A 24918-nucleotide genomic window follows, 5' to 3' on the forward strand; every position below is an offset into this window, starting at 1 on the left:
TGATGCGTCTTGGCTTCGGTTGGCGGCGCAGAACCACGCGGGCCGTAAGCCATCTCTGTATGTCTCGCTATGGTCTTCTCGTGCTGACAATGTTGTAATTGGGTGATGTATCTTACAAACAGAGCCAAGATCCAATGAATGAAACTGTCTACTCACTGCACCAAGACGAGTCTCCCTTTGGCTTCCGCATACAGGCAACAGACGGTCATAACAATAAGACCAAGGGAAATAAGATTTGAGCCTGGGGATAAAGCGGGGGTGAATGTCAAGTATCCAATCCAAGCTCAGCCGATCTGATCGGCTATTACCCGCATTCACTCGCTCCCACTTCCGCCCGCCTTTTCCTTTCTCGTTGCTCTCCTTGTGACCTTTCGTGGGGTAATACGCATACATTATTTGACACCAAGACCCGGCATTTCATGTCGGTGAATAGCAAGTGTCGTCTTTTCTGCTTATAAATGCCACATGGTTTGTCATAAGATGTGTCAAAAAAGGCGCCAAGCTCCAGCACTGCTCGTCTAATATGCCGAGGTTTACGGTGTTGCCCCTCCCGGACGATTCAGTGGGAATAACGCATTGTCATAGAAAGGGCGTTCATTTGTTATTATGACCCTGGTCGATGTTCTGATATGCAAGCCAGGTGAGCTAGAAAGCGCAGAGAGAAGAGAGAGAATATCTGCTGGAGCCAGGTGTCCCTTGGCCACAAGGATGTTATCATATGCTTAGAATAATTTCTAAACATTCAGGCCCAATCTTTTGAATGAACCAAACAAACTCATCATAAAATAAACACCTCTTTCGACATTTCCTAGACTCGGAGGGAGGAGCCTCTTTCTCTTCTTGAGCCTTGATAATGTTCACCCCAGCCTCGAATTTTGTTCTGCCTAACCTATACCGCTCTATATTCGTGACCGAAGACTTGATGTTCCTGAATGATACACTACTTATAAACAATTTTGTTCCCGTTCAATGAACTGAGCATACCGAAACTACGAGAAAGGTCAATGAGCGGGTTACTCACAATATAACCTCCCAGCTTAGCATCAGCTGGACTGCTTGTTCAATACACATACCTGAAGATGCAATGCTCAAGGTAATCAACTCAACGCTCGCTATGAACACGGCTTTTCGACTGTTGCTGAGAACAATGGACGGAACACAGTTACGCAAAGGCCTGTTCCAACTCAAAACAATTGTCTAACACAGAATCAGGTCCTTGTTGTGAACACTTGGATTTAAGATATATATCACACAGCCTCACGAGCTTTTGAAACGACCTTAACTCCCCATTCGGCACGGATTCTTCGATCAAGCAGAGCCTACTCATTCCGTTTGAAAAAGAGAAGAAACAACTTGCGCCGTTCATAATGGGATTCAAACTTCAAGCCGCCGGTCCAGGGGCGATTGTCTCTATCGTCTTGTTAAGTATCATCGTAGCAATCCGAATCACCGGATTCATTGCCCTACAGTACGGTCGCTGGAAGTACCAGCACTATAATGGACGCCTAAATGGATCAAACAAGATTTCCGTAATCTTGACAATCAGTGACTCGAAAGATCGAAATCTGGTCGACTATGTTCGGACTATCCTTAAGAACAAACCTGAGCAGCTCCTGATAACTACTAGCAACAGGAAGGCTCAGCACCGGGTAGACGGTAAGTTGAAAGGGTTGAGATTTGCGTACTCTGATACAAAGATTAGTGTTGGTGCTGTCAACGAGCCGAATAGACGTCGTGAGATTGACCACGCTTTGGCCTCAATTGACACTCCGTTTACTGTTCTGACTGATCAGGGAGTTTATTGGCCTGAGGGATTCCTCAAATCGGCAATGATTCCCTTTGCAAGTCATCGTGTTGGCTGCGTCACAGTTCCGATGATGGCACGCAAGCGAGATGGGATCTGGGGCTCGTTCTGGACATGTCTCTTCTCGTGCTACTACTCCCTCATGGCGGAGAGGAATAGGGCTCTTAACGCTCTCGATTCCTCTATACTTTTCACAGGATCGCCTATCATATTCCGTACCAAGTTGACTGCCCAGCCAAGATTCAAGCAGCAGTTCGAGGTTGAGCCGTGCTTGAACCGACGGCATGGTGTCCACAAAGCAGATGAGTATCTGTTCTTCAACCGATACTTGCTTCAAGAAGAGGCTCCGCGCGAAGAACCTTGTCTTGTTGTGTTCCAAGACACTCCGGAAGCTACAGTTGTAGTAGACCGACCAACCATCGCCGAGTTCATCAGTGAGTACCTTCAGATGACTCGCAATCTTTGGCGGCTTAGCCGTGTGATGATTCGTCGGAAGGAGCGCAACCAGTACCCCTGTGCCTTTTTACTGACGCATCTCAGCAGTTTTGTGTCGTTTCCTCTGATGTACGAGATTCTCTTCTTTCTTCTCGTACACTTCACAATCCATCTTGGCGACGACGAGTGGGCGGCTTGGATCATATTTGGATATTCACTTGCCTTCTTCCTGACGGTTGTGGGGTCACAGATATTCAGGCGTTTCGTTGTAGGCGGCGGCTACGGCTTTGGCATAGTGACACCTATCATGGCTGTTTTGGTATGTTACCCAGCCTACTATATCCTTGGGCTCCTCAGGCTTGTGGCATTGGCCACCGCATGGAAGGCCGACGTTGAACTAATCAATGAGGATGAAATTAAAGTGAGAGTGGGCGACCCTGAAGCTCTGCGATATTCCGTTCACGGCGCTGAGGAGGCTCGAGCGGACATCGACGAACCGCCGTGGATATCGGGATGTATGGAGTTGGAGAGACCCTGGCGTGCGCTTCGACCACTATCCGATTTCCAGCTGTACACCATTGAGGAATAGGTTGTTGGAATTTGAGGTTAGCTAATGGTAAGTGTGCTGTGCAGCGGGGCATTGGGATGAGACGTGAAAGCTCATGCCCTCCTACCGAGAACTAGGTAGTGTGATGGGAGTCAGGAAGTTGACATCGAACTTGGCCGAAATGAAGTAAAAAGGTAAGTATTTTCCTCTGTGCTAATAAAGTCCTATTCGAAAGCCCTCTGGCTTATGTAACTTGCCCACTTGGATCCTTATTGAGACAGAAAACCGTGACATATAAAAATGCTCAAGCAAGAATGTAGTAGAATTGGGATTTCAAGTTGCAAAACACGATATTTGTGTTCTGTGTCCCAGTGTCACTCAAAGTCGAATGGTAGTACACACAATTGCTTCAAACTACCTAGGAAACGCCCCGACCACGCCGTGAATTAGCCATATTAAGTGGAGTTCGGATACAGTGGCAAATTTTGGAAAGAGAGTTAAGATTTAGATCTCCCGAAAACATGTCTTCAGATTCAGTCTGGGGAATGCCTGTGGGGATACCTTCAAGGGACTCGTCTGTGCTTGTGTATGGGGATGAATCCCCAGCTAAAGAAAGAGTGGTGTGATTGCGGAACCGAAGTGCCTGTTACATTGTTGCAATCAGAAATCAAACCTCAAATCCTGGGGTTACCCAGTTTGTGAATCGAGACGGCAATGCTATGAACTGTTGGGAGTCTCATGAGGGTACTTGGGCATGACAACCTCTTCAGTTACGATGATCTACATATGGTCGTCTTTCCAATCATTAGTTACCCGGATTTGAATGGAACAATGCATTGTTCTCCAAGTCGCCTTTTAGAATAGGTGTGTAGAGTCTTGGAGTCTATCATAAAATGTGAGAACTCACCCCCTGCGAGAGATACAGTGCCACTAACCAAATTGTCCTGACTTGATCATAATTCTGTAGAGACTATTTTACTTAAAGGGTATTCGGGCACTTGAATATCTTCATAAGCCATACGCTTCGGCTGTTAGACGAAAGATTCCCATAAGGCGACACCTTACCCTCAACACCAGACAAAGGCTTCGGCTATGGCACACAGAGACTCCTCAAACTATTATAGATGAAGAGCTGATCAAGTTAAAGTATAATATATCCAACTGCCGTTCATAGCACTTTATGGCGATGTAAACATCTCACAGAAATATGCATGAGTGATCTGTCTTGTGTTGAGCATCGAATGGTGTTTACTCTCTTTATTGTGAGGCCTCACTCAACAAAGTAACAACACCCATACAACAAAACTTATGCCACACTATCAAGGAGTTGGTGAAAAAGTTTCTTCGCTTGTGCCTCGCGGTCGCAAGATTCGCCTCCCCCGAGCCCCCCGGACAACCTCCTGTCGCTTTGACAGAGGCATCCTTTACCGACTTCAGGGAGTCGACTTTAGGGGAAACAGAGCCGAGGTTATGCTGACCGGATGATAATTGTATCTTTCAATATCTTCGAGTTACGTTGCATCGTGAGAGTACAGATTCTCAACAAACATCACCAACTGCCATCCGGAGAAAAGGAAGTTGCTCAAAAAGGAGTGAAAAAACTCTTTCATCTCGAGTCATTCTCCATCGTGGAGTACAACACAACCGAGGATAACTTACGTACGACACACCGTTTGTACAAATTTCCATTTAGTGAATATCTGCCTGGCGTTCAAAGCTCAGGGGTAGCAGTTACAGGGGAAACACAGAGCGATATTTAGCACCAATGATTACCAACACTCAGTCTCTCGCTCAGGAGGGCATTGACGCATGCGACCCTCAGATTGGACACGGATATTGAAATCCGATATGCGCTCAAGAGAAAAGATGTGACTGTGACAAACCATGACCGGCCATAGTTGCCGTTCAAGACCCTTTTGATGAGCGGCAGCAGATCAGATCCTTGTCTAGCTAGCTTGGCCTCTCGCGGCTCTTGAGGTCTTGGCTGGCGTAAATGTGGCCTGTGCGTGTTTGTGTCAGAGATTGATGAGCGATGAGAGCCAGGGTTTCTGGTATGTATTAGAGAAGGGTGAGATCGTGAGACGGGAGTAGGTGACTGTTTGTGTTTGTCTGTGTTTTGCTGCAGAGTCTTTATTTTGGGTTTACATCTCGGATCCGCAATCTGTATTTGTCTAATAAAGGGTAGCAATGGTGAGTGACAAGTGACACTTCAGGGCAGCAAAAGAGGCTTCGGGGTCTCGGACAGAGCGCGAAAGATGATATTTCCGCAGGCGGAATTTGGAGGTGGCGAGACAAGGCAGACGCAGTGGGAGACAGCGGATCCTCACTCATACGATCAAGGATGACAGTGGAACCCGTCAGGTTATGATGATGGGGGGCAAATTTTGGAGACTGTTTCTTTTTCTCCATTCTTCATCGGTGATGATTCTGCGGTGAAGACAAAGCGAGATTGGAGTGATCGTCTACATAAAATGAGAATATTCAGAGGGAGGCTGGTGATCAAATTATGTATCGATGATACGGGGATAAGAGGAGACTGCTACACTTATCATGAGAACAAACAATTGGAGGAGGTTCAGCAGCCGTGGCGTCATCGCTTTCAGTTCCTGCACCACACTCAATCCCCTGAAGTGGAGGACGCCACTTCACCAGGAGGACCCCTGCACCTAATTGCTTCTGGAAAAACTGCCTGAAGGTCTCTCTCTCTCTCTCTTTTTCTGCAGAAAGAGGCGTAAACTGACTCATAAATTGTTCAAAAACGGTACATGTCAGCATATCACGACTCATAATGCCCATCATCAGTCCCCAACTCACGACAATCACTCTAAGTCGTACAGTGACTGAACGTCACTTCGGTTACTCCAAAAGAGCCGCCCAGCCAAACCCTGCAATATGCGGAAGCGCTATCAGTACCCCTGAACAAAAAAACAGGAGGCTCAAAAAACAATGGATTCTAATTTGGGCGCATCGATCATTCGATGTGATAACAGTATCCGTCTTGTAGCCGACTGACAACCGAGGATAAAGTGCAAGCTAAATTTCCTCATTAACCAGACATTCCCCTCTGAGGAATTAGGCTCAGAGAGTAAACGGCCCTTTTCCTGGTCTTCTCTCGTGATCTTGTTGATCTTGTTGCGTTCTTTCATCGGAGGATGAGCCCTTGAGAGACGACTGCCGACGTTGATTAGCTTGGCTGGGCAACCCGTTCTACAAGACTGGGGGTGCATTCTGCTGAGTGCAAGCCATGCAGATGAGTTTGTGGTTGGGGTCTGGCACTTGAATCGAGTTGGAGTAGGGCGAGAAGAGGGAGGGCTTTTTCACGATGCATCGGGTCTTGGCTCATTAACTCGCTATTCCCGCCTGATCTCTCTAGGTCTTCTCCAAATTCCTTGCCCTGAGGAGAACCCTACCACTTCCTCGCTCAGGCCCTCTTTTTGGAGAACAAGTTTAGACTTGGCAGTTGTCATAACGAAACGCTGCTGTATCCGTTTCTATGTCACGGTGATTTCATGATTGTAGTTCTCGCTCTTGGCTCTTTGTTCATTCGAGCCAACGCTTTCTCTCGAGCTGCACAACTGCATAATGATCACCCCTTCAAACGAGTGAGTGTCCCTCTGCATCGCATAACCGAGGACTGCACCGTGCTCTCTACATGTGTATGAATGTAAATCAACGGATAAGTCGGCGTCAGATAAAATGGGTCTTTTGCCTCTCCTTCGCAAAATCAGTGACGAAAGTGATGCTGCTCAGGCCCACCTTCGGCCATCGTCCAGAGCTTCTCTCCTCATTGTTTATCTCGACGAGATTCTGGGGAAATAAATCGGGATCTTTGACCCCAGAGTCTGCCCCAGATTTTTTAATTCAAGTTTAAATCTCCAGACTTTTTGGTGGTTTTCTTGTCTTGTTCTGGTTGAAGCCTTTTGGGCTGTAAGTTGGTGATGCTGTCATGGGCGTGCACCAACCTGATCAACTCACACCCCTGCTAGAATTTCTCCAATTCCTAATGAGCGTACCCCTCACATCCCACGCCCTTGGCTTTTTTTCCCTCTGTTGCATCTCGGCCGCAGCCGTCGGAGGGAAAAAACCCATCAGCGTCCTTGGTGTGTGTGTGTGTGCCCCTGCCACTAAGCGTCAACATTGCCGACCCTCCCATTTGAACCAGACTTTGCATCATGGTCTCTCAACTAAATTCTTTAGCAAAATCACCACGTGCTCCAGAAAGCTAATTTCTTGGAAAATATGGACCTTGTAGTGAAATCTTTGCTGGTTTGTAAGGCAGATCACCACTGCTGTGTGGGCGCTAGGTGGACATTCCGCGTGGCTCTCCACGTTTTGACCGTGAGGCGGCGACCTGGTTGATCGCCCTGACTTTTGAGCGTAATGAGCTTTGGGTTTTCTACTCTAATATTGAGGTTGTTTCGATAAGATTGGGGTTTCGGGATACATGAGTTGCGGGGAGGAGTCTCCGGCTACAATGGTTGGTGCTTCAATCGCCCAAAATGCGGTTTGCAGTCAAGACTCCAAGTGATGTTTGCTCATAACAAACATGACTACGGATACTAACATTGAATTTTGGCTTCATTCTTAGTCCATGGAAGTTACGAAAAGATATAGACATGTAACCGTGTATTGCTCAGGCCAGAGAGTTCACGATCTTGATGATTGATCGACTGATGATCTTCAGCTTCAAATTCACCCACACGATCTTCCTTGATCTCTGCCGACATCAACTCCCGAAAGCCTCTTCTTACCTGTAATCTTTAGTCAAATATACTGTACTCCGTATTTCTCACACAATCATCTTCTCCGCAAAGTCGAGGGATAACCCCAGCACCACCGGATGGATCTCAGATGTATGTACCTTTTGCTAGGGCCAACATGCTGCATATCATGCTATGTAATCCGCAATACGCGCTTGTTCACACGCTGAAACGTCTGGAATTCAAAGACCGACGGCATCTTTTACGGTCACTCTTTGGTCGTGCGAGGAGATCATCCATTCAATTTCAATTTTCTCCTCATGTCTTCCCCACAATGTGATTGTATTCCCCGCGGGTTGTGGTGTTCTCCGGATTGTTGGGGTTAGGGTTTGTGTGTTTTTGATGTTAATGAGGGTTCTTTGTCTGCATTAGCAGCCAATTGAAACAATCAAAGGGGAAGTCCTCATTTATTTGTGGTTTTGTTTAGACTTTACCGGAAATATGTGTTTTGTTTGTCAGGAGAGGAAGAGATCATGAGGTGGACAATCCGGGCCGTTGAGCCTTGCCATGTCACCCTCATGGACTCATAGTCACCACCACGATAACAGATTTGTTCTTATTGAATGTGCATTGTCTATATATTTGAGCATCATTGAACATAATGGTCATCTTTTGCCCAATTGATATACTTGATGTTCCCCCCAAATCTGCAGCTGTTGTTGATCTTGCACCCCCATTCTAGACCCTTTCGACCCCAACAACTGAAGCGGCCTACCCTGGTCGTTTTCTTTCTCCACGCCCACGCCCTCGTCGTCGTCGGGGCACTCCACCGTCACTCCACCTACGTACCCATATCACTCCACAGCACGGTCTCTGCTCTGCCTTCTGCCCCCGTCTCCAGAACCTAATTTGATATCCATTCTCTCTTCAATTCCCGTGTTGAGTTCTCTGCCCTGGTCTAGTTAGTCCGTCCTGCTTTATAAATCTGTCTTGTCTCCCGTTGCCACTTTCGATCTCGTTGTTTTCCTTGCTATTCATCTCACGCTTGGTCCTTTATAGACCGTCATACTATTTCCTGTCGATACATCACTTATAGAACATCACTTGGACTTCAGTAGTCCGCACCATCACACATCACAATGGCTCAACCAATGCCCGATTACCAACAGCAATTCTCCAACGAGTCTCCTCACGACTCTGACAAGACTCTGGAGCGTCAGACAACTGCTGCCCATCAACAAGCTCATCCTCATCTCTACGCCCATCCCTCAAATATCCATCCCGCTTTCGGTGGTGCCCTGCAACCAGGTCTCTGGAAGCCTGTTGAGCACCGCAAGTTCGCCAACCCAGCTCCTCTAGGACTATGCGCTTTCGCTCTCACAACCTTTGTCCTATCATGCATCAACATGCACGTCCGTGGTGAATCTTCACCTGCTATTGCTATTCCTGTGGCCTTTGGCTATGGTGGCCTTGTTCAGCTTTGCGCTGGCATGTGGTATGTTGTACTTCCCACTCAACTTATACATCTTATCTAACATATACACAGGGAAATGGCTGTTGGAAACACTTTCGGTGCTACCGCCCTATCATCATACGGAGGCTTCTGGATCGCCTATGGTCTTCTCTTGACACCAACATGGAACGTCCTCGGCGCCGATGGTCCTTACGAGGGTGATACTGGTTCCGTCATGGGCTTCTTTCTTACTGGCTGGTGGATCTTCACAACACTCCTCCTCATCTGCACCCTCAAGTCCACCCTTGCATTCTTCTCCCTCTTCTTCTTCCTCGACATCTGCTTCCTCCTACTTGCATGCGAGAACTATGCTCACGACTTGGGCAACCACAGCGCTCAGCTTGCTCTTCAGAAGGCGGCTGGGCTGTTTGGATTCTTGGCTGCATTCATGGCTTGGTACAATGCCCTCGCCGGTCTCCAAGACAGCAGGTATGTTTTACCACCTCACCCTATAAAAGTATACATAATTAACAAGTCACCAGCAATTCCTTCTTCCAGGTTCCCGTTATCCACTTCCCCTGGTCCGATGAGGGTCGGGCACACCGTCACCACAAGGCCGAGCAAAACCTTGCTTAGACGTGTATCGATGAAGTTTTCTTGCATTTCACGCGTTACGACTTGGATTCTTATAAAATAGGGGGTATACATTCCAATTTTAGGCGAACATGTGGTTTGAGTCCGCTGCATTCAAGGAGTTTTAGAAGGTCATTCGCTGTGCCGGCCAGCGATCGTTGGCTTTTGCATTTACAGCCGCCGCTGAAGCATCGCGGCTCATTAGATGGTGGTTAGCATGTGATATAATAAGCTTGGTACTGTACATAAGGAAAAATGAGGAACCCTATGATCAAAGCCTCAAAATTGATTGGGTACACCTGTGATCGAATTACTGACGATATCATATTCTAAGATCAGCACAGGCAGTGGAGCGGATAAATACCTGTGCCAACTTCTATGAACAGTTATGTGTTTACGGACTATACCTTGCAAGGCTCACTAGAATCTCAATCATGGTCGCAATCATCATTCGGATCATGGTTCCTGCAGCTTCATCGTGCAGGCCGATCCTGGTGTTGACGCCAATGCCGGGCTCACGCCACCTGATGACAGCCACAAGGTACAACTGGGCACTGCACTCTGTTGAGACAGATCCTCCACCGATATGCTTTCTGTGCAATGATCTCCTCAACGTGATACGGAAAGTATCGTTTGTAGCCCGTTGCTTCGGCATTTCATCATCCCGTCATCCCGTAGGTGGGGCCGCCCTGCTCCGGAAACCCCGGGACCGGCCGATCGGTACCATGGCCTATAATCGGGGAAAAGCAAGAACAATTATCAATCGTGAATCTGCTAATCTCTGAACCTATTCACGTCTGCCGAGATCTTCGGCATATTACGACTACGTCGTGCGTCGTAACATCTTCAACCCCGTTTTCCCTTCCAGACCGGAGAAGCTTCATTCTCACGCATCGTACGATGTAACAGAATCACCTGATGGGCCGTGAGCCACGACCACAACAGTCCACCATGATCCAACACCTCACGCTGAGCAATCACAACCTTCATTGCAGCTGCAACCAACTCACTCTGCTGTATTGTATGTATAAATCGCCGATACCGCCCATGAGTGCCGCCCCCGCAATAATAACCCAATGCCTCGCATCCTTCGCTGGACCATGAGCAGGCCGCAGATCCTGTTCCTTTCATGCATTGGCTTCGCAGTCGCTCTAACTGCTATGCTCTACGGAAACATAATTAAACCTTCGACTGTAACTTCTGTTTTCTCAAAGACCATGTCCACGCGTCCCGTCGTCGTCGTCGGCTCCGGCCTCGCTGGTTTATCAGCATCGTATGAGGCTCTTCAGCGCGGGGCCCCATCGGTTCATCTTCTTGATCGCGCGCCGAAGCCTGGCGGTAACAGCATCAAGGCTTCATCGGGTATTAATGGTGCGGGCACCAAGTACCAGCGCGCTGCTGGCGTGGAGAGCGATACTCTTTTCTACAGCGACTCTGTCAGATCGGCTGGGTCACGGTTCCATCTCACACAACCTCCTGTCGATCGCGAGGCTCTCATCACAAAGCTCACTACCGAATCAGCAGCCGCAGTCAACTGGCTTGTTGATGAGATCGGTGTAGATCTCAGTGTCGTGGCACCCCTTGGCGGCCACAGCGTTGCTCGCACTCACCGTGGCGCTGGAAAGACACCGCCCGGAGCAGCCATCATCATCGCTTTACTCAATAAACTCAAAGAGAATGAGAAGTTCTCTATTACTAACCTTGCTGAGGTCAAGACACTACTTAAGGAGGGAAACACCGTCAAGGGTGTCGAGTACGAATTTGAAGGGAAGAAGCATAACCTTGAGGGATCAGTCTTGTTCGCCAGTGGTGGTTTCGCTGGAGATGCCACAGGTCTTCTGGCGCGCTATCGCCCTGACCTCAAGGGTATTCCTTCGACGAACGAGGAGAGGCCGGGTTCTCACGATATTCTCTCCGCTGTGGGAGCTGAGCTGTTAGATATGGACAGCGTGCAAATTCACCCAACAGGCTTCGTTGATCCTGCGACGCCCAACTCCATGCTCAAGTTTCTCGCGGCCGAGATGCTCCGTGGTGAAGGCGGTATTCTTCTTTCACCTGAGGGCTCTCGCTTTGTTAACGAGATGGATACCCGTGAGCATGTCAGCAACGCTATCATGAAGCTACCAACTGCCACCGATGGCGATGGTGTTATCAAGCAATGGGATATTACTATTCTTCTTGACCCTGGGGCATCTGCTGCATCGGCAAACCACATTGGCTTCTATGAATGGAAGGGCCTTCTCAAGAAGGTCAAGGTGCGCGATCTCAAGCCTTCTCAGATTGCCGCTGTGGATGAATATGCCAAGGCTGTCGCTGATCTCACAGACGATGAGTTCGGCCGTAAGCAAAGGGGGCGTTGGACACTCAAGGCTGGAGAGGAAAATCGCGATGAGGATATTTATATCGGCCGAGTAACGCCTATCACACATTTCACCATGGGGGGAGTCGCCATTGATCAGAAGGCCCGTGTTTTGACGAAGCGTGAGGATAAGCTTGTGCCTATTCCTGGCCTTTTTGCTGCTGGTGAGATTACAGGAGGTATTCATGGAGATAATCGCCTGGGAGGTTCCTCTTTATTGGAGTGTGTGGTTTATGGAAGGACAGCCGGTGCTGAAGTTGTTGGTTCGGCTCAGTAAGATGGTCACTACTTTTTCTATATATTCAACTTACAAATGTGAGGTGCGTTTAATTGGGGTTGTCAGCATACTATATAGATCCATCCACGATCGTAATCTTTCCTGCAATGCATATTTCGTACAGGTTTCTCGGCGGACATTGGAGGTGACTAATCATCAATCCCCGCCTCTTGCTCATTCAAGCTCCTCCAGCCTTCGAGGCAGTTGTTCATGTCCAGCACTCCATTGCCACTCGCCCTTGTAACTAGACAAGATCGGATCTAATGCTTCCTTTGCCTCATATCCCTCATCCGGGACTTTCTGGTGATCTATTAGCGCTTCCCCTTCACTCGGCTTGCCATCCGTCATGGTGTTTTACGGCGGCCAAGAAGAACTCGACAATCTTGTCTGGGATAGAAATGACGAGGATTCTGAGGCAGCGCAGAATCAACTGAGGCTTAAAACCTTCTGCCTTCAAGTGGAAGAATTTGTCCAGTATCAATTCGGTAAACCAGCAACACTCATTTCGCCCTTGATCTTTCGAGGGTTCAACGTTCTCTACCGAGTGCAAGTGGAAGAAATGTCGCCTCATGTTGTGGTTCGACTTCCATGCCCAAGCCTCGTTCAGTTCCCTGGTGAGAAGACAATGTATAAGGCAGCGACAGCTTGTCTTGTGGCACAAGAGACCAAGTTGCCGGTTCCGCGCCATTTGCACTTCGGCCAAGACTCGGTGTTAGGTCCCTTTATCATCATGGAGCGACGAGAGAATAGTGGGAGCATATCTGCCAGGCTAACACGGCCAAATAAAGACCTGCCAGTGCCCCACGTCCTTGACCCAAACGTATCTGAGTCTCTTTTGCATGCTATCTGGCAAAGAGTAGCGCATTGCTTGTTGGCAATGTCCCGACTAGCTTTCCCAAGGATTGGATCTCTGCTCCAAACTCATACTCATATCTATGAAGTTGCCGGTCGTCCATCGTCTCATAATATGACCGACATGGTTCGTCTAGCAAACATACCAAGGTGTATCTTGCCTCCAGAGAGCCAGACTTACACAGGTACGGATGAGTGGTACACCGTCCTGGCGGAGATGCATATTGCGCAACTTGTATTTTAGCATAACGACCTTGTTACTTCTGAAGACGACTGCCGGAATAAATATGTATCGCGGCAAATATTTCGCCGACTGGCCAGACATGGCAAATTGTCAAGCTTTGGGTTTGCTGAAGATACTTGGTCATCACAGTCATCTCGGATTTTGCCAGAAACACTATCATCATGCCCTCCCAACTCTGGCCCTTTCCGGCTATGGGGCGATGACTTTCGCGCAGGCAACATACTGCTTGACGACTCGGATGAGATAGCTGCTCCCATTGACTGGGAGTATACATATGCTGGACCAATGCAATTTATTCTTGACCCGCCCTGGTGGTTGCTACTTGAGACCGCAGAAATGTGGTCACCGGATCTCAACGACTGGAAGCAAACCTACGAGTCTAGTTTAGGCATTTGGCTTTTGGCTATGGAGAAAGCAGAAGCCAGCATGGGCAAATCAGCCTATAACACTTTCCCAGTGCCCCTATCTAGGTATATGCGCGAAAGCTGGCGAACAGGACGCTTCTTTCTAAGCTATGCGGCCCGTAAGAGTTGGGCATTTGACTCTATGTACTGGAACTTGCTAGATGAGAGGTTCTTTGGTGATCGAGATCCTGGCGTGGTGAAAGGCGATCTCTGGACGACACGGATTGACTTGTTGAGTGATGACGAGAGAGCTGCCATGGAGCCCTTTATACAGAGGAAGATGGCTGAGAGCAAGGAAAGGCGTATTGTCGAATGGGATGAGACTGAGGCACAGAAGCGGTTTTCTGAACTCCTGTTCAACTAGTTGGCACACACTATAAGTCCGGAAAGCCTCCGGGTGCCATAAGATTTGAGACTCTCCATGGGCCTAACAAGTCTATCATGCACTATCCTAAGACATTTTAATATTGTATAGGACTTAGTCCAAGGCGTTCATCCTAAGTATCTTGCCCTTGGCATTCAACTCTGTGCTTACAGTGGATTTAATGGGACTCCGTAGTGGAAACAAACGGGAGCAAAGTCAGCAATGTTTCACAATACAAAAGGTTCTTACGGATAGTCTCCATTTAAAGGTTGCTCAAATACATCTTAACCCAGTTATCGCACCCTTCGTCCTTTCGAAACTCTTTGTCAACCATGACATTTAAGTACAAAGATCCTTCACATACTTCATCACTCCAACTTGAGAGGGTTCGCCTTGAAGAACTCCTCAGGAGTAACAAGTTTGCCTCTCGCCCTCTCAGCAGCCCAAGCAACTGACTTCTCTCCATCGACACCATAATATCCAAACTCCTGACCAGCTTTAAATGCTTGCACGTAGACATCTTTTAGGATGGGTAGCTTCTCAGCAAACTCCTCAGAAGAGATTTGCTTGTAAGTGATCTCCTTGCCAGTAACCTTGCTCTCAATAGCGACAAGCTCCTCTAGGCTATAAAACCCAGCAGCTGCATCAAAGCCTACGCCCTCATACTTTTCAGGCTCGGCTAGAATTGCGCCGACGAAACTGCCGCAATTGCTGCCGTTGTCGATCCATGGGATGCGGGTCTCGGGGGTGAATGGGAGAGATACAACCCATTTGCCACTCTCGTCCTTCTGAGGAGCCCAGAGAGGGACTTGGTTGATATTCTCGAGGAAGAATCCCAGGCGGACAAAGGCGCTCTTGACGGGAAGTGTGCGGATGTACTTCTCGCCCTCAGCCTTAGCATCGAAGGGATGATTGGCGGTATACTTCCCACCAGAGGCGTCTGTAGTGCTAGGAAGACTGCTAAAGATTATGTACTCAATGCCAGCGTCAACAGCTGCATCAGCTGTCTTCTTGATGACTTCAAACTCAGGCTTCAGATCGGTAGCAGTCCAAGCAGGAGTTGTCATGAAGAAGAGAGTGTGTGCTCCCTTCAGAGCAGTCTTGATAGAGGTAGGGTCAGCTAAGTCGCCCTGTGCGACTTCAATACCCCGCTCTTTGATCTTTTTGGAGTTCTCAGAGTTGACATCGCGGGTGATGGCGCGGATCTTGTATTGCTTTGACAGCTCTGGGTCGTTGAGGACGAAGTCTATGACAGCGCCGCCTTGTTTTCCAGTGGCGCCGATGACAGCGAGAGTCTTTGACATTTTGAGGTTTTGGTAATTGATGCTTAATTATGGTAAGTGCGTAAGCAGTGAGATTGAAAAGTGATTGTGATGATGGAGTCCAAGCTGGCGCTTCAGCCGTCTTATATCTTTCCAGCGCCCCGAGATGCTGATCAATTGTACCACATTAAGTCAAAGTCCGCATACTGCGAAACCAATGTCTACTGCCCTATCAAAGTCCGCATCTTATCCTCCGAATTGAATCCTACACAGAAAGCCTCCGGGCTTTGCCAAGTTCTCCGTTGGCAGAGACGCCAAAACAAGGGACCTCTGGCGATCTACAGGGCTTAGCGCACTTTTCCAGTGACTAATCTCACTCCAACAGCGTTAATCAACGTTACTTGATGTCACTTCTGCGCCAATGAATTCATCCGAATAGCACTAAGCAATGCGGCTTCGCTGGAAAGATGCTCCGAGTCAATTAATCAGCCTCTACGACTAAGGAAGACTCCAAATCAGGAGGCGAAAATAAGTTGGCTAGAGAATTGATCCGAAGTAACGGAGCATAGAGCATTCTAAAGTTAGAAGCACTTTTACTATTCAAGACAATGTGAATTGTTCATCTTATTTCATCAAGTCACCGGCTTTTGTTTTATCCAAACATGTATGCATTCGTGGTTGAGCAATATTTCCCACCAAAACCAACTTCAAACCGAGTATTAGGGTAGTTGAATGCCCAATCGAACTTTTCTTTCCCAAAAACTCCCATCATGAATCCTGAATATGTCTTCCAAGCTCAGCAAAGTCCCCAACATCCTCACCCGTAAGATCCCAGTCCGGGTTATTATACATAGAATAGCAATGCTTATAAAAGTCATCATGCGGGATATCCCCCATCATCATCTCTTGCTGTGAGGCCCCCTCTACGACTTCAGGCATTGGAACCCAGAGGTTAGAGAAGTTGTCCCATAAGTCTGTGTCGAGAGGCATGAAATCTTCTGGCGATGTTTGGCTTTGGTCGCCTGGGATGAGCTCGCCTCGGTGAAGATCACCGAAACCAGAGGGTGTTGCGCCGTTGGTTTGTGTGACACCGTTGGTGGTTTGGCCTTCGCCAGGTGGTCCTTGGGGAGATACGTTGACCACTTGTAGTGACTCGATCTTTTGTGCCATTACTTTCCAGAGTCTCTTGACCTCTTGCAATCTCTCGCGAGCATACGTGTTTCCATGGTCAGCAAGGTGCTGTATTTCTTCCATTGCCTGGGTTAAGCCGGGCTTGGGGTTGATTTTCATGCTCTCTTCACAGACTGAATCCAGGATCGCAGCGAGAATCATAATGAACGCAGCTGAGAAGGAGGCTTCGAAGTCATAAAAGCCGAAGATTGCTTAAGCCGTGTCAGTAAAACAACACCAAAGGTCCAAGGTCAGCTTACCGATCATGTTGCGTTTTCTGAGCGTTGCGACAACCTTAAGCTGTCGCCTTGCAGCCTCGGCGCATGTCCTCGAGAGTCTGCCTAGCGGTGATGCATGCAACTGTTCTCCTGTGAGGCCATTCCCGCTGAGAATGAGTTTCGCAGCGTGTAGCATGAGTGGTCGAATCGTAAGAATGGTTGCCTGTCCAATAGTCAGTACGGTCATTGACTCTTGTAACCAGCTTGCATACTTGGAAGAGCATCAGGTGCAACGAAGCTGTCGTTCTCAGGGACTGGTCCCGACCCAGGTTATACACATCTGTAACTGCATCTGAAGGGATTTCTTGGGAGATCTGGTATAAGGATTTGACGATGTCTTGGACGTGGGGAATAAAGGTGGATTCTGACTCGTCTTCAGGATTATAGAGCACTAATAAAGTGTCAGTCACAATGCAACAAATCTTTATAAGCTCACGTAGACCTACCAGCCAGGATACGACCCGTGGCTCGGGCTATCCTGATGTTTGTGCACATAGGACCAACAGGTGGGAAGCCAGGTGAATCAGTAGGAAGAGGGATGTTGATTGCCTCATCACCGATGCTTGGAGGGTTGCCTGTCGCGGCAGCCAATCGTCTAATTGCACATATTCATTAGCCATCATTCCTGAAGTCCACGATTTTATTCCCTTACCGTTCTTGCATGTAAATAGTCCACCACAGACGGTTCATATGAACTCTCTCAGACTGCATCAAGTGCCTTGTTCCACATACTCTGTGATACTTTTGTGAAATTGCCAAGCGCATGGCGGTGCTAATCTACGGTAAAAGTCAGCCATTGTTCCAGAATTAGCCATGAGACAACTCACATAGAGATATGCTTCTTCTTTACGATTCATGTTGCCGAGATAAATGGCAAAGAGAGCAAAAATCTCAATGCCAAGCTTTCCATTGAACCGCAAGTCTGACAAAGTCGGAACGTTTCTATGGGCATACTCAAAGAGTCTGACCCCAGAAAAGTCGTCATTCCCTTCGGGGTTGGCGTCGAACAGGGTTCCAATAGCAATCATAAGAATCATCTCGAGAACCCACAGAGACTCCATCTGAGCAGGATCATCACGGTTCTGGTAGAAAGCCCACATTTTATCAGAAAACTCACGGGCATCAATATGGTGCTGTGACTGGCCGATATAGAACAGAGCTGTATCTAACAACCTTTGAGCCTCGTCTCTTGGGGGCAATTTTGGAAAGTCACTGCTGGAGAGACGCCATGGATGGCTGATAACTTCGTGACGTAAGTTTGCCTCAGGACTGATCCAAGGTTTTGAAGTTGGCTCTGACTCAGGGCGAGATGAGCCGAGTAAGTCTTGGACTCGGGAGCCAAAGGTATGGCTAGAGCTGAGGGAAGAGCCGGCAAGAATAGCTGAATTCTAAGCATGCGGTCATAGGGCTTGGAGAGAAGTTAACTTACTTGCAGCCGGTGATGCTTGAGTGCCATCGTAAGGAGGATACCTATGTTGAGCTAGGGGTGCGGAGAAACTTGTAGAAGGACGGATGAAGCTTGAAGATCTTGATCTAACATGAAGAGGGTCTTGAGGGGAGGAGTGAGATGTTTGTGGGTTAGAATTGGAGTCTCTCCTATGCCCGTTCTGTGTAGCAGAAACTGGGGGTTCTTAAGCTTATCAGTATAGACCGAATGATGCCAGGATGAAAGGAGAGCCATACCAGAAGCCCTAGGAGGTAGAGTTGAAGGCAGTCCATCGTAGCCATCTCTTTCATATCTAGCTAACTTGCTTTCAAGTTCCTCGATACGACTAACAAGTGACATATATCAGTTGTAAGTCCTAATTGGGTTACGAAAGAACTAACTTGGCCATATACATGCGCTTATGTCCATGCTCGGGAACCCTGCAGTCCAGCCCACGCTTGGTGCAGTACTGACAAGGAGTAGTCCCCGAACACCGAACCTTTTTCTTCCTACATGTAAGACACCTGCGGAGCTGTAAGTCACCAGAGCAAGACAAAAATAGTGGAGAACAGGATATCGACATACGCCAATGATGCTTTGCGTGCATCTTTTCCCCCATCGGAGGGCGCCGGACGCTTCCGAGCCATCGAGGCAGTCGAGTCGTCGGCCACAGGGGTCATTGAGAGGTTCTAGAAACGAGATGATCTGACTCTAGAGATAGGAAGCTTATGGAAGACTTGACCGAGAGTCTGGGACTGAATGGGCTGAAAGTCCGAGGGCGCGGGGACTTGAGCGTTGTTATTCTCTCGGGATGGTTCCGGGCTTTGAGTGTAAAACTTCTCCACACGATGATCCGATCACGTGAAGGACCAAAGCCCCCAAAATCCCTATGGAGTATGGAGACGGGCCAGCTTCCGGCTTGAGATGATAATGGTGGCCCACTAGAAAAGTCCAGTGGAAAAGATAAGCTGGGGGATTTGGGTGGGAGCACGGCTTCGAGGCCGATGGATCAACAAGCCACCGAAAAACACCTTCTGTGAAGTTTTCCGGGGAATCCTTATATGTCTGATGCAGTGACTATCGATACAAGAACTCAACACAGAATCTTGTGAAAGGATTAGGTTCAATTTTGATGTGAAATAATCCGATTCATCGCTTTGGCCAATATGGTCAACTAAAGGTGGTCCAAGTCGTGAGTCAATGGTCTCCAAAGATGTTGGATGAGGCAATGCTGGGATCGGCATCGGACAATACGACCGAGGTATCGGAGGTGCTTCCGGTACGACGAAATACCTCATCAGCTTTATCATTGCTGAAGTGTTATGTTACCAGATACAATTGAATTCAAATGCATATTTTTGAGATAATTTTCGCTCACATAAAATTTGAGATGGTCTATGTCCCAGGATAAAGTATATATGAAAATGCTAAAAACCAATAACTGCCGCCAAATCGCTACATATTAATACTATACAAATCCCAAAAGTATCCAAACTCATCAGACGTAAATTTTGTTTGAAAAACCACACTCCCAACCTCTTTTACATCCTTGGTTCACGAGGCTGTTGCATCATTGACGCTGCCATCTTCAACCTATTCCTCGCCTCAGACAAAAGCTCCCAGCGCGTGTTCGTCAGTGCATCGTCAACAACACTCAGTAGACCAATGATCTTATTCCTGTTTCCAACCACGCCAGCTTGATTTTGATGCAAGTGGAAAGCTTTGATAGAGTCGATGGTGGGCGGGATCATGATTTGGAGATATGTTCGAAGATCCTCATGACGATCACGCTTCAACGCCTCGTGGTCCATATGCGATGACATAGGCGTCTGCTCTGGATGAGATCCCTGAGGAGTGTTGATAGTGCCTTGAGCTGAGGATGAATGAACACTAGCCTCGGTGGCCATCGTCGGTATACCATAGCTGCTGGAGGGATATTGTAGATGATCTGGGAACGGCTCGATGTTTCCATCTTGCACATATCCATATGCCCACAATACGAGAGAAGCGTAGTATAATGCCCAGGCCCTGACTAGCAACTTATCGCTCCCAGCATCGTACTTGGGATAAGTAGATGGGGAAAACGCAGTTGCCATACCACTAGCATCCTTCGTCACGCCTCTCCTTGGCGCTTCTTGAAGAAGAATAAGCCTGATGAGTTGGAGCGCGTGATACACTCCACCAATAGCTCCAGGCGATGCGACCCATTCCTTGATCTTAGCCTCAGTTCGTCTCCAGTCCACAGAAGACACAGTGCGTCCAAGGATTTGAGGAACACCTGCAAAGATACAGAGCTCTGGCATACTGATGTAAACAGTAATGTGACCAAGATGATAAAGGACTGTGCCAAGTGTCTCCATGGCATCACCATCATCACTTCCACCTCTGCTGCTCAAGCCTAATCTCTGCCAATCAAAGGCAGCGTGTTTGACATGAGCAACACCATCATCGTAGTCCTTCTTCCACCAGTCAAATGCCCTTAGAAGCTTTGGGCGCCATCGCTCTTGGACGCCAGGTATAGTGTCGGTCCCGAGCGTTGAGCGGTCCAAATCTCTTTGATGCATTTGCCATGTTACGGATAAAAGTGCTGCGAGAAGCGCAATTCTTCCAAACGGGCTTGTTCTTACTCTTTGCCCATTGAGCGTGCGTTGTAGTCCGTCAAGGAAAGTAATAGGTGTCACGCCGTTAGCATGGAGACTCGACTCAACGCAACCAATTTCCGATGGTGAGTCTGAAGACCATAGAGTGTTGTCGCAAGGAAGAGGAAGCTTGATCTCATGGATCACCAGCGTCGGTGTATGCCCAAAGAGAGCGGCATGTGTAGCATCAATGATGAACGCAGCAAGGGCGGCTCGGCGCGTAGCTTCTTGAGCGATCCAATGGTCCCACCATTTTTCAGGCGAAGAATTGAAGCCTGGTTTGTTTGGCCCAGGGAATAGTCTCGAGGATCCTATCTTAGGACTACCCATCGGAGTTGGAACCCGAGAGGCATATGAAGATTGCTTTCCGGTGAGGGCACTTCCTCTACGCATGAGCGACAAAGTTGTAGGGAAGTAAATATGGGCACGCTCGTGGAGAACTCGAGTTGCGTTCATCTTCTCGTACACCTCCAGAAGTAAGAGTGTCTGGATGACCCAGAGTTTTGCAGGAGGGTGAGAGTCCGCATGCATGAAGACCTGCCAGCGGAGGTTCCAGGAGACGAACGTGGTGAATTTTGAAATTTTGTCCACGGAATCTTCAGATGCTCCCTTTTTGTCCAGCATCGAGGCTCCCATGATAAGAACAGCCAGCAACAAAAAGTCATTGGCAGTTTCCGGGATGAATGTTGGGCGGTGGAGGATGGGCAGTTGGTGGTGGAAGTTGTCCCAGTATGAGTTGAGATAACGTTCAACGTTGACGTGGCTGAGAACATGGTTCTCAGCATCAGTATCGCTGCCAAAAATCTCATCCTTGATATCTGCGGCTGATCTGCTTCCATGTAGACTGATCTCGTTGAATCGCTGCATCATATAATGAAGCAGCGATTGCCTCTTGTGCTCTGAGAGACCAGTTTTTCCAAATTGTGATACATCGACCATCGGTGTAGCCATCGCCATTGGTTCAGACTGGAACCACAGGCTGTTGATAGGTTCGACATAAGAACCGCCCATCAAGCCTGGTTGAGCCGTGTAATCCGTACATAGCTGGCCAAAATTGTTCGAGTATCCTGCCATGCCGAAGTTTCCTGGTATGAAATTGTTGTAGTTGGAGCCTAGCCCTTGACCAGTGAAGAGCCACGTCGTGAATTCATCTGTGCTAGATGGTGAGAGCCCGAAATGCTGCTCTTCCATGATTTGTTCATTAGATGTCGATAGTCCATTAGGCATGGCATAAGATTGTGTGCGAGCGCGTTCCGGGCGAGTAGTCAATTCAGGACTTGCCAGAGGCATGGACATGTCAGTAGGAGGCATCTGATCGATCCGGAAGGACGGTAAAGTGCTTATGGCCTGCTTTTCTGGCGAGGATTCACGACTTTCGAGTTGTCGTTGGTCTGCATAGTAGCCACTTGCGCTTCCTAGGTCATTTTGCTGGCCAGAGTCTTGTCGGGATAGTCCTCCATCCACCCCGAATTCTTTCGAGTTGTTGGGGTCAATTGCCGATGCATCCATGGACATTCGAGTTGTTGAAGCTTGTCGATCTTTTGCTGGTGTCTCTCTCGCTTCATCTTGTGTATCACTCCATGCTGAGCCATCCTCACTGAACGAGTACCTCTCACTCCGCTGCCTCGGTAGTTTAGAAAACTCCTTCTGGGGCCTCTGAGAAAGGCGCCCATTTCCATACTGCTGCACCTGTCTCTCATGTCTCAGTTTATGACGCGCATAGAGATCTTTCCTAACGAAAGTAAATGAGCAATCCGGATAGTCACAGTAGTAGATCTCTTTGGGGGAGTCTATAACGGCGTCAGTTGGGGGACAATTGATCCAATTGGACGGTACTGACGATTGAGTTGATGCCGCTGAAGATGCTCGGCTCGGGAATATGTCCTCCCGCAACCTTCGTGGGTGCATTGGAACTCTTTGCACGAAGCCTTGCGGCGTTTCTGGCGCGGGGGTGATGAAGCCATCGCGGCTCGTGACCTGGCGCCGTGCCTCGGCTAGAAGTGCTTCTGATGATTCAGCACGTCTTTAAAGGACTCTCAAAGACTGCAAGAACGCCTCTACGCGTCGCTATATCGGCCAAAACCGACAGACTCGCGATCGAAGCGGTATACAAACTCAAAGCCTTCGGGCCAAATTACCCTCCCAAATTCGAGATTATGGGGGTGAATGTGACCACGCCTCCTTCCTGCCTAGTCACCTGACTGACCAACCCATTCTCGGCTCATTTTTTCCTCGTGTTGGCATTACCATTTGCCATCCCCACGATTCCCCCGCCCCCAGGTCAACCGAATGCGGGGGCAGTGGTGGTATAGGGTAGGTTCTCCTTTTCCAATCTCTGGAGTTTGGGGTGATGCAGGTAGGGTTCAGAGGCATCGGAAAATTGCGTGAGTGGTAAAGTGGCTTGGTGTTGTGACGGCGCGTGCATGGCTAGTGTGGTTCGTTGCCTGTCAGTTCATTGCTGATTGCTGAAGAATTGCCCTGCATTGGAGTTCATGCATGTGAGAGGAGGAATAATTCATCGCGTCAAGCCTTAGGATTCCGGCCACAGTAATGCTGACTACCTGATCCTGGAAGATTATGTGCACGTCTCAAATTAAATCCGATCATACAACCAAAGATCTGCAATAAATGATCAATACTGTACGGAGTAGCTGCAGTGAGTTTCTGACCGATCTCTGATTGATGCGAGACATTGGGGCCCAACCCCTGTCAGTGTCTGTGACTTTACTCCGGTACTGGGCTGCGAGATTATCGGTGAAGATGAGATCTACTGGTACATACATTCCCTCTCTGGGTTGGTTATCTCTACACAGTAGCATCGCGCATCACATATACCTTCCGGATTGTCAAAAAACTCCGATGCATGGCATGCGACGGGTTTCCAATCTCACCTTGTGCGCTGCGACCGGCACATCCGGTCAATTTCTATAACCCTGCCTATATCCTGAGTGCATAATCCACAAGGGTTCAGGACACGACACTCACAGACTCACTGCAGGATGTCATTCCGCAATTCCGCCTTCGGATTTTGTCGTACCAAGCCATATCATGATCGATAACCTTAAAAGAAGAAGAAGAAGAAAAAAGAAGTTCTAGGCGAGTTAACTAGGAGATCAATTGAGGCTTGATCCAAGGAACTACACTGGCCACTGAGAGCGGAGAAGAGAAGCACCAAAAGAATAACATTCTGTCACTATCATGAAAATGCAACTTTGGGCCGACCCAACAAAAACTAAAACTGGAGTGGCGTTTCCCTGCAGCTACCGATCGCGCAAATGCACGTGGCCTCTCCCTTGTAAAGTCAATAAGCGACGTCGATGGACGGGCATTCCCAGTCGATCGAGACTTTGTTTCACGTTTATCGACCCTCTTCTTCTGTCCTGTTCTGTTCAGTGCGGAATTGAATCCAGGCACAGCACGCACATGAGGTCAAAAGAGGCTTCAGCCATGGCATGATTCTGCAGCGTAGCTCCCGAGAATACGTGTTGCCGGACAATAGTCCGTGTCTTTCTCGAGGGAGGGAAATTTGCCCATTTCGCTTTGACCTTGAGTTATTACTCAATGCTTAGAAAGACCAGGATGAAATGTCAGCGCCTCTGAATCATATTTCCTTTGAGATATGTTTATCCGTGGAACAGCAATGATCTTCGACTCTCCACAAACAATGCAATGGCATCATGACAGAAGAGGAAAAGGGTTTGGCAAATCTGAGGCTCCCAATGATGATCAGTGCTCGCTTCGGTCGTAGTAAGGGGAGAGAGTAAGAAAATCAGTCCCAGGGCCAGGGCCAGGGCCAGGGGTCTTTGCTTGGTACGCGGATTCCTACGATCTAGCGATTGATCTGTAAATATTTAGTGCGCTCGAGTCAAACACACGGACGGCTCATTCGCAAAAGCAAGTAAGTACGACAGAAAGAGCATCGTCGGATTGATACAAGCTTTAACTGCCGGGTCGACTATTCGCACTAGATGCTTGCCTAGTTGCGGGCGCCCAATGATCTCCGCACGGCAGAGAGAGGCTAGAGAGGCTACTGATTCTAGCTTAGAGTTGGGCGTCGACACTGGAATTCTT

General features: G+C 48.3%; 7 protein-coding genes; 4 read left to right on the forward strand and 3 right to left on the reverse strand.

Moving 5' to 3' along the window:
- Window positions 1-1367: 1367 nt before the first annotated feature.
- FFUJ_04226 (uncharacterized protein) lies at window positions 1368-2828 on the forward strand (the record flags this gene model as incomplete). The annotated part of the gene is made up of 1 exon (XM_023572514.1): window positions 1368-2828. The coding sequence occupies one exon, from the start codon at window positions 1368-1370 to the stop codon at window positions 2826-2828; it is 1461 nt and encodes a 486-aa protein (XP_023426623.1).
- A 5797-nt stretch (window positions 2829-8625) lies between these two features.
- FFUJ_04225 (related to Y.lipolytica glyoxylate pathway regulator GPR1) lies at window positions 8626-9575 on the forward strand (the record flags this gene model as incomplete). XM_023572515.1 has 3 exons in its annotated part: window positions 8626-8981; window positions 9033-9428; window positions 9482-9575. The coding sequence occupies 3 exons, from the start codon at window positions 8626-8628 to the stop codon at window positions 9573-9575; spliced, it is 846 nt and encodes a 281-aa protein (XP_023426624.1).
- Window positions 9576-10648: 1073 nt separating this feature from the next.
- Window positions 10649-12208, forward strand: FFUJ_04224 (related to soluble fumarate reductase (NADH); the record flags this gene model as incomplete). The annotated part of the gene is made up of 1 exon (XM_023572516.1): window positions 10649-12208. One exon carries the CDS (start codon window positions 10649-10651, stop codon window positions 12206-12208), a length of 1560 nt encoding a protein of 519 aa, XP_023426625.1.
- Window positions 12209-12554: 346 nt separating this feature from the next.
- FFUJ_04223 (uncharacterized protein) lies at window positions 12555-14072 on the forward strand (the record flags this gene model as incomplete). XM_023572517.1 has 2 exons in its annotated part: window positions 12555-13295; window positions 13434-14072. The coding sequence occupies 2 exons, from the start codon at window positions 12555-12557 to the stop codon at window positions 14070-14072; spliced, it is 1380 nt and encodes a 459-aa protein (XP_023426626.1).
- A 368-nt stretch (window positions 14073-14440) lies between these two features.
- On the reverse strand, window positions 14441-15376 carry FFUJ_04222 (related to nitrogen metabolic regulation protein nmr; the record flags this gene model as incomplete). The annotated part of the gene is made up of 1 exon (XM_023572519.1): window positions 14441-15376. One exon carries the CDS (start codon window positions 15374-15376, stop codon window positions 14441-14443), a length of 936 nt encoding a protein of 311 aa, XP_023426627.1.
- Window positions 15377-16102: 726 nt separating this feature from the next.
- On the reverse strand, window positions 16103-18888 carry FFUJ_04221 (related to positive activator of transcription; the record flags this gene model as incomplete). XM_023572520.1 has 10 exons in its annotated part: window positions 16103-16716; window positions 16765-16945; window positions 16995-17173; window positions 17229-17377; window positions 17435-17559; window positions 17610-18163; window positions 18212-18412; window positions 18466-18554; window positions 18622-18732; window positions 18794-18888. The coding sequence occupies 10 exons, from the start codon at window positions 18886-18888 to the stop codon at window positions 16103-16105; spliced, it is 2298 nt and encodes a 765-aa protein (XP_023426628.1).
- Window positions 18889-19749: 861 nt separating this feature from the next.
- FFUJ_04220 (related to C2H2 zinc finger protein) lies at window positions 19750-22811 on the reverse strand (the record flags this gene model as incomplete). XM_023572521.1 has 2 exons in its annotated part: window positions 19750-22637; window positions 22688-22811. 2 exons carry the CDS (start codon window positions 22809-22811, stop codon window positions 19750-19752), a joined length of 3012 nt encoding a protein of 1003 aa, XP_023426629.1.
- Between the last annotated feature and the right edge of the window lie 2107 nt (window positions 22812-24918).

The sequence above is a fragment of the Fusarium fujikuroi genome, chromosome FFUJ_chr02 (assembly GCF_900079805.1).
Source record: "Fusarium fujikuroi IMI 58289 draft genome, chromosome FFUJ_chr02".
Taxonomy (NCBI): domain Eukaryota; kingdom Fungi; phylum Ascomycota; class Sordariomycetes; order Hypocreales; family Nectriaceae; genus Fusarium; species Fusarium fujikuroi.